Source organism: Crinia signifera, chromosome 19 (genome assembly GCF_055691185.1).
Source record: "Crinia signifera chromosome 19, ASM5569118v1, whole genome shotgun sequence".
NCBI lineage: Eukaryota > Metazoa > Chordata > Amphibia > Anura > Myobatrachidae > Crinia > Crinia signifera.
The window spans coordinates 60,780,639-60,796,494 of record NC_139226.1 but is presented as its reverse complement, the minus strand read 5'-3'; the positions used below and the strand labels follow the sequence as shown (position 1 = coordinate 60,796,494).

Here is a 15,856-nt window from a genome sequence, read left to right as displayed (position 1 = left end):
CACATAAAATACACACAAATATATTTTATTACCACATAAAATACACACAAATATATTTTATTTGTTCAAAAAACAAGGTTTCAAAACATGAAACAAAATGTGTGTACTATCTCAGATATTGAATTTGAATGCCAAGCAATCATTTTCTTGCACATATATAGTGCCAGTTACATATAATGTCACAAGTAGTGCTGTTACAGATGTCCCCAGTGAGTTTTTAGCAAAAAAAATATTTTTTTTTCACTTTCTGGAATGTATGGCTTTCGGAATAATTCGGATAACGGATACGGGATACTCAACCTGTATATGTATATATATATATATATATATATATATATATATATATATATATATATATATGCTGTGCAGGGGTCCGGCACTGTAAGCCTCCTCTTAGCTTACTGGGTTGACCTGGCCCGGGTGCTCGTTTACCCAGAGTGGAGCTCTGGTACATGTATATCTTGAATGAAAAAACGTCACTCCAGGCACTTTGTAAAGGTGAAAAGACTTTATGCGTCTGTATCTGGCTATTGTCCTGAAGACGAGCCACAGGCTCGAAACGCCGTTGGCAGATACAGACGCATAAAGTCTTTTCACCTTTACAAAGTGCCTGGAGTGACGTTTTTTCATTCAAGATATATATATATATATATATATATATATATATATATATATATATAACACATTCAAAGCCTGTGTTTGTCCCCCTGTACCTTACTCTGTAGAAGCCCTGACAGACTCAGTGCTGACTGATTAAAAACCATCCCATGACGAGGATGCTACTGCTGCTGTCTTCCATGGGCCTGAGAAGCATATGATGAGATCCTTCAAGCAGAGCTCAGCACAAGCCTCTCTTCCTCTGACAGCCTGATGCTCAGTCTCATTAATCATGGTCACATTGGCAAATAGGTGAAGCTGCGGCACTACCCCACTCCCATGCATAAAACCTTTAGCTTAAAGAAAATATATATATTTTTAAAATATATACCAACCACAGGGAGCCCCAAGTGGGGTGCCAGTTTAGGTGCCATTACTGGCGGCAATGTCAACTCGTACATAATTGGATTGGCCTGATAGTTACATATTTACACATTGTTTCTACTGCCATCATACCCGTGACTATTAGCGCTGCAGTAAAAATCATTACTAATATGTATGTACCATATGTAACAGTAAAAGCTACAGGCTATAAGGAGTTACTGCACAATTAAGAGACAAATAAATATGGTTTAATGCCATTTATGTCAATGCTGCATAAGCTAAACTCATTTATATAAGAAAACACATTTATGTTAATGTATATAAGATTTTAGCAGTTATATGGGTCTATTCATGTAGAAAATAAAACCAGAATTGTTCACTACTGTATATATTGAATTGGTTTAATGTAGCTTTGTTAAGTGGAAATTATTGTATTCTTACCTTTCCAATCATGCAATTAAGTACCCCGGGCTATAGCGCTCTCTCTTTAGCTGTAGTCAAAAGGCAAATCCTTTCTGATTGGCTGTGGTCAGGGGAGGCTGGTGGTTGTGGTCAGGGGAGGTTGCAGTGGCTGCTGGGAGTTCACGGGATGGAGCCTGAACAGATGCCATACAGAAGATAGGGAAGTAAACAACTTCCCTTTTTGTTTCTGGGTATGGGATCCCAGTGCTTAAAATGATGATGGCAAAGCCAGGTCTACTATTAGGAAGCTTTAGGCAGCCCCAGAATCTGGGGGCTGCCCCCAGAATCTGGGGGGTGCCCTCTGATTCCGAGAGAGAAAAGCTTGTTGAACCTTATGCAAATGGCAGGTGTTGAACTTCTAGGATGCCACATTTACATTTTCACCTGAGGGTCTGGAAAGTCATATTGGTGTGTGGTCGGAGGTGGGAGCAGTAAGCTGTAGTTTTGCCTAGGGTGCCGAAAACCCTTCACCTGCCCTTACCTGCTGTCATAAAACCAACACGGCATACCGATGGCTAGGAGCCCAATACTTTTAGGATAAATATTTTAACCTCTCCCCTTACCTTCCTCTAACCCTCCCTTCCCACAGCCTAACTCTAAACACCCCACGCAACCGCCACGGTAACCCGCACTATGAATAGCAATAGCCAGAGAAAAGGCGTTTTTACATCAAAACAGAAAAACCCATGAATAGTCCCCTTATTTATCCACAATCATGTCAAGTGAAAAAAGAGGCATTCTACTTTTGGTACTTACCACCTCCTGACCAGCCCGCATGGTCATTGGGTCCTGCATGTCCCCATCAACTGTAAAAAAAAAAAAAGTTTTTGAAAAATTGTTTTTCCATACATGACACATAGGAAACATTGGCCCTGATTCTGATTGGCATCTCTAAGTTTTGCACATGTATATACTCTTATATGCGCATGTGCTGGGCTTCTGTGCGGGCACCTTCGCCACCCAGTTCTGTGTCTCTAACAAAAGTGTAGAACCCAGGGTCAGGCTGTCAGGTATCCAGGACCATATATTTCTTTGGTTTTCAATTTGTTTTGAATGATAGATTTCCTGCTCAACCACATTGAGAATGAGCAGCTTAGTAAATTTACCCCCTGTACTTTTGGTGTTTCAGATGAAAAATAAAATAATACTATGTCCACCTTTAGCGCACGATACAGTAACTCAACCAGTCACTTTCCTGTGATGTTTCCGCCAGGAACAGTGAAATCCAATAATGTGGATCTTTCATAAAGGTTGTTACTGCCTTATAAAATTAGATTATTGACTAGTCCAAGGTCCTATGCATTAGACATAGGACTACTTGATGGAATAGCAGGGCTCACTTTAAAGTTAGTTTTCAGGAAACTAGTTATTATTCACAATGACTTACCGACACTCAGAGAAGTTGGGTTCCTTTTCTGCTGCATCTGTGGGCTCCCCAGGCTGTTGCCATTTTTTATCACAGGGCTGTATAGCGAATCCTAGTCACACATGATACATATAATAAAGAAAATATCACTATGTGCAATACACAGAAGTACAAGGTGCAGGCTGTTATACTGGGGGGGGGGGGGTATTTGTCAATTCTCAGAGAGAGAGATACAATTAAGAAATATAAAGTACCGGCCAATCAGCTTCTGACTGACATTTTAAAGGCTTTGAAACATTTTAGGAGCTGATTGGTTGGGAATTTATCTCTCACAATTTTATAATAAATAAACAATAAATAACCACCATAGTGAGATATTAATATGTTAAAACCAGTCTCTGTCACTGTGAGCCAGTTACTGTCTGTGACTACATTGTGACTGGCAATCAGGGCTGGCGCCACCACTAGGCAGCTTTAGGCATTTGCCTGGGGGTGCTGGCCACTGGAGGGCGACAGTTGGGAGCAGGTCTCCCCCTACCCCTGTGGAGCCAGGTGAGCGGTAGCACCCCCCCCCCCCCCCCGTGGAGCATGTGTGTGGGTGAGAGGAGGCGAGGCCGGACTCCCACCCCCCGTGGAGCAACTCACAGAAAGTCTCCTCCCCCCCCGTCATGGAGCGACTCGGTGGCCACATCAACCCCCCATTGCACCGGCCCTGCTGGCAATGACTTCCTACTTGCCAGTCACTCGCAGGACAGGTAGTGCCATTGGGAGGGCTCCTCCCTTTGGTGCTGCCAGATCTATCTATCTGACCCCAAAGTGGGTCCTGACCTTGTCAGCATGGGGTCGCGACTACATGTTGCTGACCATCAGGCTGAAGACTTTTCTATTCTCAGTCAGTAATTCAAGGAGTCTGAAAGAACTCTTGAATTGTCAGTAATTGTAGCCTCCTCCCATCATGTTGTGCCACCACAATGCTGCCATGTATGTGCTGTCTGTTGACTACACATGTCATGTGATGACCTTCTGCATTCACTTGCTGGGGTCCCGTAATTATTTTTATTGTCTAATGGGGTCCCAGAGCAAAATAGTTTGAGGACCCCTGATCTATCTCATAGACAGAGTGAACCAGGACCAATTTTTCACTTTGCAAACGACTGTTTCTCAGCCGGATTGACCTAGAAATTTAAAGCAGTAATAATATTAAGTATCATGTATGGTGTATTTTACATTTAATATTATTGCTGCTTTATATTCCCAAGTCACACCCACCATGAAGCGGCATCTTCCAAAGGCCGACACTTTGTAAATCTAGTCCTTGGAATCTATAGTTAAACCCAGGGCTATTTTTGTGCAGGCTCCAGCAGGAACTGTGGCCCTTATTCTAGTTCACTCTTTCTGACAAAATATTTCTTAGATGGACAAAACCATGAGCACTGCAGGTGAGGCAGGTGTTACTTGTGCAGAGATAATTAGATTTGGGTGGGGTTTTACACCTTCCTCACCTGCAGTGCACATGGTTTTGTCCATCTAAGAAATATTTTGTCAGAGAGAGTGAACTAGAATAAGGGCCACAGTTCCTGCTAGAGCCTGCACAAAAATAGCCCTGGTTAAACCTAACATAAAAGTATACAGTACATTACTCTAACAGAATTGAATTATAGTTCTTACAATGGGGGATGCACCAACATCCGCCACCCCACATCGCTGGCATTCGCCAGCTACCGCATTGTTAATAATCGCGTATGCACTAACATATGCGATTATTAACACAAAGGACAGCTCTACCAATAAGAGCTGTCCTTTGTGAAGCGGCTCCGGTGCTGGACTTCCGGGTCCGAGCACCAGGAGTCTCTCTGGGCATGCAGGGCATGTATCCATTCAAAAATGTGGTGAAAAACCCGAAAACTGTGTTTTTACCTCATTACACTTTATTGCATCCCGCCCTCCATAAGAACATTAATTCAGTTTATTCTAAATATATTTACGTTCTCTTGCTAATTCACATTTGTTACTTTTGGATTAAAGGTGTCAGGGTTCCAGAATTTAATAACTTACATATTCCTTACCGTTGTAAGCAAGTCAGCAACCTTGAAAAATAACTTGTTTTCTAATGGAAAACAATATGGACACTTGTAGCTTGTTTATTTGTGCATGCGCATCTCCTTAATCACATTCTGCGTGTCAGGGTGTCTACTGTATACGGACAAGTTGGTACGCAATCACTTTGCAAACACTCACAAAGAATCTCTCAGTGATAAATCACCATTGTCATAATGGCAACAGCCATACATATATTGTCAACCCCCAATTTTAAATGTAAGAATATATGAAGTTTAGGGCTAGGGTTAGGGTTAAACTGCGATCATGTTTATGATTAGGTTAGTGTCCGGCAGGTTTTAGGGTTAGGGCACGAATCTATTGAAATCGAATTGCCATCATTGTGTATATTATGCTGTTGACGTTCTGAACGTAGACAAAATATACTACACCCAACAAGACATGAGCAATAAAATCAACTGAAGAATCAAGTTCTTTTGCGGGGAGAAAAGGATGTCCACCATCACGTAGACTAGAGGAGTTCCCCAAATATATTACCTCCACCACTTTGTTGGAACACTGTACATGTATGCAAAGACCATAGAGAATGTTATTTGCTCTACAGTTACTACTTTATTAGGTTTTGAGGATTCATCATCTAGTGCAGCGGTTCTCAAACTGTGGGTCCTGACCCCAAAGTGGGTCCCGACCTGCTCAGAATGGGGTCACGACTCCATGTTGCTGACCATCAGGCTGATGACTTTTCTAATCTCAGTCACTGATTCAGGGAGTCTGATAGATGTGTTGAATTGTCTGTAATTTAGACTCCTCCCATCATGTTGTGCCTCCACAATGCTGCCCTGTATGTGCTGTCTGCTGACTACACATTTGATGGGATGACCTTCTGCAATAACTTGCTGGGGTCCTATAATTATTATTTTTTTGTCTGATGGGGTCCCAGAGCAAAATAGTTTGAGGACCGCTGATCTAGTGCATTGGTCTCTTATCACCTGATTAGAAATCGCCTTTCTAGTGCCCTAAAACAACGGTTACTTGGCACGAAATGCAGGATAATTTTCCTTGGAACACTGCCAAGTTCTCCTCCTGACAAAAATTTGCATTTGATTCTTATGGTGGACATAGACTCCTGCCACTTCTCCCAGTAGTGTATGGCCAGCCAATCTCCCTTGAGCCACTCGGGACCAAAGTGCAGCACTTGAGATGTAGGAGCTCCGAGATGACGCGCATCGGAACGGAGTGGATCAATAACACATGCGGTTTGCCCGATTTTTGTGCCTACCTTTGTCTATACATTATACTGCAAACTGATTACTTTGATTAAAAAATTGAATATGATAACACTGTCAGTGGCTATATTAAAACAGGAAAAACCAATATCATTTCCATTTCACAATCTAACATTATACATCACATACCTGTGACTGTTGCATCTGGGGAATAGGTTTGATTATCACTTGAGGGTTCAGTGGTGTGATTGTTGATCTGGGAGATCTTCGCTGTGATTCTTTCTCCAGGAGCTGCGCTGGGGTCACATAGTTAGTCTGTGGTTGTTTCCATTGTCTCTGTGCCGGGAGTGAATAAGAGGCATTGGAGTTCTGTTGGCTTAGCTTCTCCTTGTTGTTCCTTAAAATATCAAAAAGACAAGACAATTTAGGGATGCAACATGAAATTGCATGAGTCCCATATCTTCAGTTGGTTAGCCCCTCCAAGTTTTGTGCCACTTCTGCCTTAATGGGGAGGTCCCAGTTGCCCAGAAAACCCCCCTTCCCCACAGCCTGCCCAGCAGCCAATGCATGCAATGTGAAGGCTGGAATGGAGTTGCTGCACGTGTGACAGAAGCTTTTCCTACCAAGTCTGCTGTGTTTGTGTATCTGTGGAACTGTGTGCTCAACCAGTCCACAAGAAAGCAAATCTGGTAAGTGGCTTACCATGATAAATTCGCTCTCCATATGACTGAAATACTGTATTACATTAACTGCACTTTGTTTGTGGCAGACATTTGGAGGTATTCAATCTTGGCTATATTGCCTATTCAATGCTGCCGTTTCTGACAGCATTGAAGGCGTATTTTGACAAAACAGATCTGACTTTAAAACCAGTCGGATCAGTTTTGTCTGAAACGGCCTGGGATTGTCGAATTCACGGCTGTTTTTTTGACAATCGGTGGTCTTGTTCGCTGACACGCCCACTTTTTGACTCTCGGCAGGCGGAACATTGAATTCCGCCTGTCGAGTATCTGTCAAGCTGGATTCCGACTGTTGCGACTTTCCAACAGTCAGACTCCCAGATTGAATACCCCCATAGCTTGTTGTCATGATCCCCCTTTGGGCACCCCCACCTGGATCATGAGGGGGTAGGCACCCCAAGATTCCTAAATATAGCCCAGAGACCCAGACACTCTCTTACCTGAATTAACAACATTTTTCCAATACAATTCCCTGCCTGCCATCTCATGGGAGCCGTGCCTCTCACACTAATAGAGCCTTCCACAGGACTGTGTGTTCTATAGTACTAGGACCGGACTTTATTACATACCAGATGCCTGCCTGCGATGGGAAATAGTACCGCGTGTTTATAAGTATTGCGCCCATCAGGGCATATGCTCCTGAGCCTGATATGTCTCTATCACAGTAATGTATGGTTTATTGCATGTGTGTAATATCTTGTTGGCTAATGCGGACAGCCGACACCCCCCTATCTCATCCCCCTCACAGGAAGCATCAGCAAGCTGAATAGGCTGAGACTTCACAACCAACAACAGGGTCTGTTTTGACTTCACACCTGGGCCGCCCCCTTATCAGCAATGGTTCCTGGCCTTTTGTTCTCCCCGGGGACTTGTTATAGACTGGCCGGCACCAGACCAGCAGGGGGCCAGAGAGTCCCAGAGAACAGCAAGTTGGCAGGGCTACAGCAGCAGCCAATCCCTACACAGGACTCAGGGGCATTTACATCTCAGGCTTCAAGCAACAACCAATCCGGTCGCAGAACTCAAGGATAAAATGGTCTGAAACAACAGCTCTGGGCTCCGCTTTTCTGCATCCATCCAGGATCCCTGACCCGGCGAGGCAGGATCCCAGGGGAGGAACTGAGTCCCCTCCAGACCCCACCAGACCATCAGCAGTGGGCAGTCGGCCCTGGCGCAGTGGACCCAATACCACAGCCAGCGGTTTCATCCAGCGTGCCAGCACCCCGACGGCACCCACAGGCCAAGCGGCTGGGATTCATCACCTGCAGGACCAGCAGTGGGCAGTCGGCCCTGGCGCAGTGGACCCCATACCACAGCCAGCGGTTGCATCCAGCGTGCCAGCACCCTGACGGCACCCACAGGCCAAGCGGCCGGGATTCATCACCTACAGGACCGGCAGCGGGCATCGGCCCTGGCTCAGTGGAGTCCGTACCTCCGCTGGGGTTCTGCAGTTCCCCCTCACCAAGGCTGCACCAGCCTCAGCTCAGAGACTGCCCAAGGTGACTATTGACTGTGGAAGGGAAGGGGAGGTGTTCACTTTTGTGTGGTTCTGATATAGTTAGTGTGTGCTGTGTATATTGTAGGCTACCTGTATTGTGTAGTGTTAGTGGTGTGGTTATGGTTTTCATGTACTGTTAATATGAAATAAAGGTGCGTTTTGTACCTTGCTTTTGTGGCCTTACTGTGTGATCCGCGAACCGAGGTTCTCCCGGGACTGTGCAAATGCTGTAAACACTGCCTTTCTCAAGGCGGATACGAGCGATAGGCCCCCCCCATGCACCCATGAGCCCGGGAGTCCTTACAATTGGTGGCAAGCAGTGGGGATCACACAGTCCTGTAGACCAGGCAGAACCAGGGGCCCGTATCGTAATACGGCCAGGTTCTGTTGGCGCAATAGCCCATAACCAGTAGTATAGAACCACACAGAGGTGAGCTCTTGTAACCCTAGCAGGGATGCCGGGGAGGAGAAAAAGGATAATTTGTGAGGGCATTAAGCGAGGGAAGAATTCCGCTTAAGTGCCGGCTTGTCCAGGGGACAATCCCTGCAAGCGAGGGAACGGCGGAGTGTGCCGTGGCCCAGAAACGGAAGCTGACGTAAGGGGGTCCAGCAAGTGACGCTGACCAAGCTCTACGAGTGCAGCCCGTGTGGAGAATGGCTCCAGGAAAAGGACAGAGACGTCCAAAGAGAGGCAAGAGGTGCCCACAGTCACCCAGAGCAGTGAGGCTCATAGATGAGGAATCGTCATGGAGTCTTCTGGCTGAGGAATGGGACTGGAGAAGCCCATCCACGCTGATGCAGCCCCTCTGGGAGGATTGGGAAGCAGCATATCGGTGGATTAATGTATGGACAGGTGCTACTACAGAGGAGAAAGCAGCTTACCTGACCGATGAATTTAAGCAGTATGTATCTGAGGCTGCTGCAGGAAACCTGCTGCATACGGTGGCGTGGCAGGCTTTTGTCACAGAAGTAAGTAGCGCCACGCATCAGCTAATGCACAGAAGCCGGGTCGCTGAGGCCAGCGTGCCAGCACCGGGTAATGTGGGTCCTGGGAAGGAGCCCGCAAAGAGAACTCAAAGGGAGGAGGAGTTGATGGTGCCACCGGGGTGGATGACCGAGGGGTCCACTACCGAGATCCCAGGGGGGGAGGCGGAGGATCTGTGGCCTGCAGAATCTGGAGCTCCATTAGCAAGAATGAGTCTGGAGGACCTAATTGCGGAATGGAGGCTACGATGCAGCACACCCCCTGAAGGCCGCTCACACTGCACTCTCATCCGATGGGTGTACGAGCAACAAGAGGACCCGCTACATGCATTCAGCGTGTATAGGAACTATGTCCTGTGTCCAGGAGAACTGAGAAGTGTCCAGGAGCAGTTGCAGTGTCTCCTGCACTGTTATGATAATGCAGAGAGGGTCGCCCTGGCACAGGGGCAGCTGAATTCTCCAGAGTGGCTGGACCAGTGTCAGAGGGTAGAGGCAGAGGAACGTCGGCTGCTGCAGCTTGTGCATCCGCACAGAGACACTGAACTAAATTCCCCACTGACACAGGGAGAAATCACAGAACTGTTCCCATTCAGTGAGTTGGGAAATGAGGAACTAGCTGTGGAGTGCCCCTGTGATATCGCACCAGGGACCCCGGACTCTAAAGGAGCCCTAACATCATGGACTGTGATTGTGGCAGATGGATATCGGGAAGAGGATATTTATTCCCCCTGCATTGTGCCAAGTAGTGTGGCAGAGCTGGGCACTGTGGCCCCACATGGTGATGATGGACTGGTGCACACGGAGCCCGTGATAGATGGAGCAGTGCCAGTATACAGTGCAGGGGCTGCCCCAGAGAATAGCCCCAGAGCAGAGCAGATCTCGGAGGCTGGGACTGTGATGGCTGAGTCCTCGCCACAGGAGGTACAAAGCAGTGGCCAGCCACTGCTCCAAGCAGCTAGCCAAAGGATGGGGGTGCACCCAAAAATGGCACCCCAGGAAGAATGGCAGTACATCTTCCCTTTTGCAGACGTGGGAGATGGAGACTTTGAAACTAGTGGCCAGGGGGTCTACAATGATTGTGCCCCAGCAGAGGGGGCAGTACTTCTCCCATACATGACCACCAGCGGCCCAGCGAATGAGGGCATCTTGCCCCAGGAGCCCCAGCATATTCAGCAGGGGGAGATGGAAGGAAGTGTGTCTGGGGTGCGCTCTGCCACTCTACCACCCCAGGAAGATTATCCAGGACTGTTCCCACTTAGCCATCAGAGCCAGGAGGATCTGGAGTCAAAAGGCAGGTATGTGACCGGGGTGCCAGAGCAGGGAGTAGAGGCTGGGGTGCAGCGCTTCTGTGAATCCCCTGCAAGAGTGACTGACTGTAATTATGTGCCCGGGGAGCCGCTGCAGCAAACAGGCAGCCAAGCAAGCAAACATGGAGGGGATGGTCAGAGGCATAGCTCAGCACCCCCCTGCGCCTCAGAGGAAGACACCTCACCACCCAGCATGGCACGAGCAAGAGAATGTGAGTTTGCACCTGGGGCTGTAAGGGAGATGCCAGCAGTGCTGCCGTACAATGCCACCCCACCAGTCCCTCTCATCGCCAGGCTGGGGAAGCAGTGCACCCTGGGGAAGATGGAAGTTTGCCCAGGGGAGGCCCAGCAGTTATTGTTCAAAGGGCTGGGGGAGGTGTTCGACCCAAAGGGGGGGATTGTGGGAAAATCAGGGGGAGACTTGCGGATACCCCCTGCTTCTCTGCAGCCATTGTGTGAAGGAGAATCCTCAGGACCGCTGCCTACTGCTGAGGGCAGGTGGGGGCAGAGTGTGCTGAGGCCCTGCAAGGTGGATGAACAGACATGGAGGGAAGGTTGCCCAGGGGAGGCCCAGCAGCTTCAGGGGCTGGGGGAGGTTTCAGGCCCAAGTGGGGTGACTGTGAAGGCTTTTGAAGTTTTGGGAGAAGCATCGTTGTTACCCACTGCTCCCCTGCAGCCAACGTCGGCGCTGTTGTCAAGAGCAGAATCCGCAGCCAGGTTTCCGGATTGTAGCCTGTGTACACCGATCGGGCCCCTCCCAGTTGCGCCAGAGGCGGAGGGAGGAGGGCCAACCAAAAAGGCAGGAGAGAAGGAAAGATTTCCACATGACAGGGGCAAACCCTGTAACTGGGGTACTGGAATGCGGGTTACACATGGTGAACTGCCGACCTCGGACCCCCCTCATCCAGAGCAGGAGGAGCGGAATCACGCCTCCAGGAGATCACTGGGCCCGGTCATCCTGACTGGCTCCGATCTGGGAGCCAGCCCCTCGGACCGGATTTAGGAAGGGGGAGGTATGTCATGATCCCCCTTTGGGCACCCCCACCTGGATCATGAGGGGGTAGGCACCCCAAGATTCCTAAATATAGCCCAGAGACCCAGACACTCTCTTACCTGAATTAACAACATTTTTCCAATACAATTCCCTGCCTGCCATCTCATGGGAGCCGTGCCTCTCACACTAATAGAGCCTTCCACAGGACTGTGTGTTCTATAGTACTAGGACCGGACTTTATTACATACCAGATGCCTGCCTGCGATGGGAAATAGTACCGCGTGTTTATAAGTATTGCGCCCATCAGGGCATATGCTCCTGAGCCTGATATGTCTCTATCACAGTAATGTATGGTTTATTGCATGTGTGTAATATCTTGTTGGCTAATGCGGACAGCCGACACCCCCCTATCTCATCCCCCTCACAGGAAGCATCAGCAAGCTGAATAGGCTGAGACTTCACAACCAACAACAGGGTCTGTTTTGACTTCACACCTGGGCCGCCCCCTTATCAGCAATGGTTCCTGGCCTTTTGTTCTCCCCGGGGACTTGTTATAGACTGGCCGGCACCAGACCAGCAGGGGGCCAGAGAGTCCCAGAGAACAGCAAGTTGGCAGGGCTACAGCAGCAGCCAATCCCTACACAGGACTCAGGGGCATTTACATCTCAGGCTTCAAGCAACAACCAATCCGGTCGCAGAACTCAAGGATAAAATGGTCTGAAACAACAGCTCTGGGCTCCGCTTTTCTGCATCCATCCAGGATCCCTGACCCGGCGAGGCAGGATCCCAGGGGAGGAACTGAGTCCCCTCCAGACCCCACCAGACCATCAGCAGTGGGCAGTCGGCCCTGGCGCAGTGGACCCAATACCACAGCCAGCGGTTTCATCCAGCGTGCCAGCACCCCGACGGCACCCACAGGCCAAGCGGCTGGGATTCATCACCTGCAGGACCAGCAGTGGGCAGTCGGCCCTGGCGCAGTGGACCCCATACCACAGCCAGCGGTTGCATCCAGCGTGCCAGCACCCTGACGGCACCCACAGGCCAAGCGGCCGGGATTCATCACCTACAGGACCGGCAGCGGGCATCGGCCCTGGCTCAGTGGAGTCCGTACCTCCGCTGGGGTTCTGCAGTTCCCCCTCACCAAGGCTGCACCAGCCTCAGCTCAGAGACTGCCCAAGGTGACTATTGACTGTGGAAGGGAAGGGGAGGTGTTCACTTTTGTGTGGTTCTGATATAGTTAGTGTGTGCTGTGTATATTGTAGGCTACCTGTATTGTGTAGTGTTAGTGGTGTGGTTATGGTTTTCATGTACTGTTAATATGAAATAAAGGTGCGTTTTGTACCTTGCTTTTGTGGCCTTACTGTGTGATCCGCGAACCGAGGTTCTCCCGGGACTGTGCAAATGCTGTAAACACTGCCTTTCTCAAGGCGGATACGAGCGATAGGCCCCCCCCATGCACCCATGAGCCCGGGAGTCCTTACACTTGTTACATGCTCATTGGTCCTTATTCTGGTTAACTTGTAAGGCTGTGAATTTCACAGCCTTGCGAGTCCCTCAGACGCCGCCTGCTTCCCGCATGGTCACCCCTGAACCCCCGAACCCCCACAGGCATGCCAATGAATGATTTGCATAATCATTGATTCACAGCCTTATGGTGTCTCTGACCTGCAGCACCCCGTTGGAGATTGGAGAATAGCAGAGGTAGTGCCAATATTCAAAAAAGGAAAAAAGGAAGATCCCGCTAATTACAGACCCGTTAGTTTAACATCAATTGTGGGTAAACTATTTGAAGGATTTTTAAGGGATGGTATCCAGAAATATTTAGATCATCACAGTCTACTCAGTGCTAACCAACATGGGTTCGTGAAAAATCGTTCATGCCAAACTAATCTATTAGGGTTCTATGAAGAGGTTAGCAAAAACCTCGATAATGGAAATGCTGTAGATGTGATTTTCCTAGATTTTGCTAAAGCATTTGATACTGTCCCACACAAGAGATTGATTAATAAAATGGAGAACCTGGGATTGGGTGAAAATATCTGCAGATGGGTAGGGAATTGGCTATGTAATAGAGAACAAAGAGTGGTTGTGAATGGTGCCGTATCAGATATGATACCGGTACTAAGTGGAGTGCCCCAGGGTTCGGTTTTGGGGCCCATTTTGTTTAACATTTTTATTAACGATATTGGGATAGGGTTACTCAGCAATGTATCCATCTTTGCGGACGATACAAAACTTAGCAAAGTCATCAAATCATCAGAATATGTCACCATGCTTCAAAATTATCTTGCAATTCTAGATGAGTGGGCAAAAAAATGGAAGATGAGGTTCAATGTAGATAAATGTAAGGTTATGCACCTTGGGAGACACAACCAGTGTGCAAGTTACAACCTTAGCGGAGAGGAACTGGGTAATTCCATACTTGAAAAGGATCTAGGAGTCCAAATAGACAGCAAACTAGGATGTAGTGCCCATTGTAATGTAGCTACAAAAAAGGCCAACAAAATTCTGGCATGTATTAAAAAGGGAATGGAAACTAGGGACTCGAGGGTAATTATGCCACTATATAAAGCATTGGTGAGACCTCACCTAGAGTACGGAGTACAGTTCTGGGCCCCACACTATAAAAAGGACATCATAGAATTAGAAAAAGTCCAAAGGCGAGCAACAAAGCTTATTAGGGGAATGGAGAATTTAAGCTACGGGGAGAGATTAAGCAATTTGGGACTATTTACATTAGAAAAGAGACGTTTAAGGGTCTTGATAAAGTATATCAAGGGCCAATATAAGGAACTGTCACGCACCCTCTTTTCTACTAGAAAGGAATCTAGGACGCGAGGGCATGAGTATAGATTAGAAGAAAAAAGATTTCATTCAGCTAGTAGAAAGAATTTCTTTACGGTCAGAACAGTCAAACTCTGGAACTCTCTTCCCAGAGAGGTGGTAACGGCTGGCTCATTAAATGCGTTCAAGGCAAAGTTGGACAAACATTTACTGGAGAAAAACATCCATGGGTACAAATAAGAAATATAATTTGTCTGTAAAATACCAGAACCTACCAAATCAGCAATGGATATCTATACCAGGTTGAACTAGATGGACGCAAGTCTTTTTTCAGCCTTACCTACTATGTAACTATGTAACTATGTGTGAAGACAGGGCGGGCAGCTGACATCCGCTGACGTCAGCTGCCCACCCCCCACACCCACATCATTGGGGAATTAAATGTCCATGAAATGCTGGGCATTCCCACAGGCGAATTCCACAGCCCACATCCCCACGCCCCTCTGCGCCCCCGCCCAGACGTCTGTGTGTGAGTGCAGTGGGTGCTCGCACACAGCAGCTGCATATGCGCATAAAAACCAACGCACATATGCAGTCGCAATCAATTGACCGATTGATTTAGAATAACCCCCTTTCTTTAGCCTTCATGGGCTGACGACAATCCCTCTAAAATCAAAGTTTGGAACCCCCTCCACAATTTCTTTGCTGCCCCTGAAAGCAAAGAACATAAAAGCAGTTGAATGTACTGTAATTATTTTATTAATGCTTACTACTGACACAAACCACATTTTAAAGATTTGCAGGCTTAAAGATTTACAAAAATATGACAAATGCCTGGCTGTGTATAGAGTATCCTCAGTAGATGATATATTATCAAGGGCGTACCTTCCATAGGTGCAAGGGGTGCAGCTGTCATGGGGCCCAGAGCTGAAGGGGGCCCATGTTTCCTGTCTAATATGTTTAACATGCATTTGTCACCATCAGTTGCTAAATAGGGGCCCTTACAAACCTTTGCTATGGGGCCTAGCTACGAAAATCGAATGGTCCAGGGCCGCCGAGAAGGGGGGGGGGGGGGGCGGCCCTGGACCATTCGATTTTCGTAGCTAGGCCCCGAGCTTACTGGAGTGGTCCGGCAGGGGCCTTGGTCTGCTCCCCTCCCCTTCCCCCTCCATCCCTCCCGGGCAGCACACACCGTCCTACAGTATGTGGTGTGCTGACAACAGGCTAAGAATGAGAATCTCACTGACAGCGTGAGAGCTCATGCTGAGCGCCCCCTCTGGCGAGCGCCGGCAGACAGGAACTCCATTAAACTAGGACGCGCATGCATCTCACACGCACGTGTGTCCCAGTCTATCGACGGCAGGTCCCTGCCCGTCTCTGCTTCGGGGAGATGGGCAGTGTTGGGGGGGGGGGGGTGTCGGGCGGCAATGGGGACTGGCAGGGGAGGCGGTAGACG

The 15,856-nt window shown here is 48.2% G+C and overlaps 1 protein-coding gene across 2 annotated transcripts in view; it reads right to left on the bottom strand.

Annotated features, from left to right (window-relative positions):
- Positions 1 to 15,856, bottom strand: part of EPS8L1 (EPS8 signaling adaptor L1) — a 75,340-nt gene that overhangs the window by 21,127 nt on the left and 38,357 nt on the right. For both annotated transcript variants that reach the window (XM_083162662.1, XM_083162663.1), the window contains 3 exons: positions 6,283 to 6,490; positions 2,831 to 2,921; positions 2,200 to 2,249 (listed from right to left, as the gene is read on the bottom strand). In XM_083162662.1, coding sequence (XP_083018788.1) covers positions 2,200 to 2,249; positions 2,831 to 2,921; positions 6,283 to 6,490 — 349 coding nt within the window. The remainder of the gene's footprint in view (positions 1 to 2,199; positions 2,250 to 2,830; positions 2,922 to 6,282; positions 6,491 to 15,856) is intronic.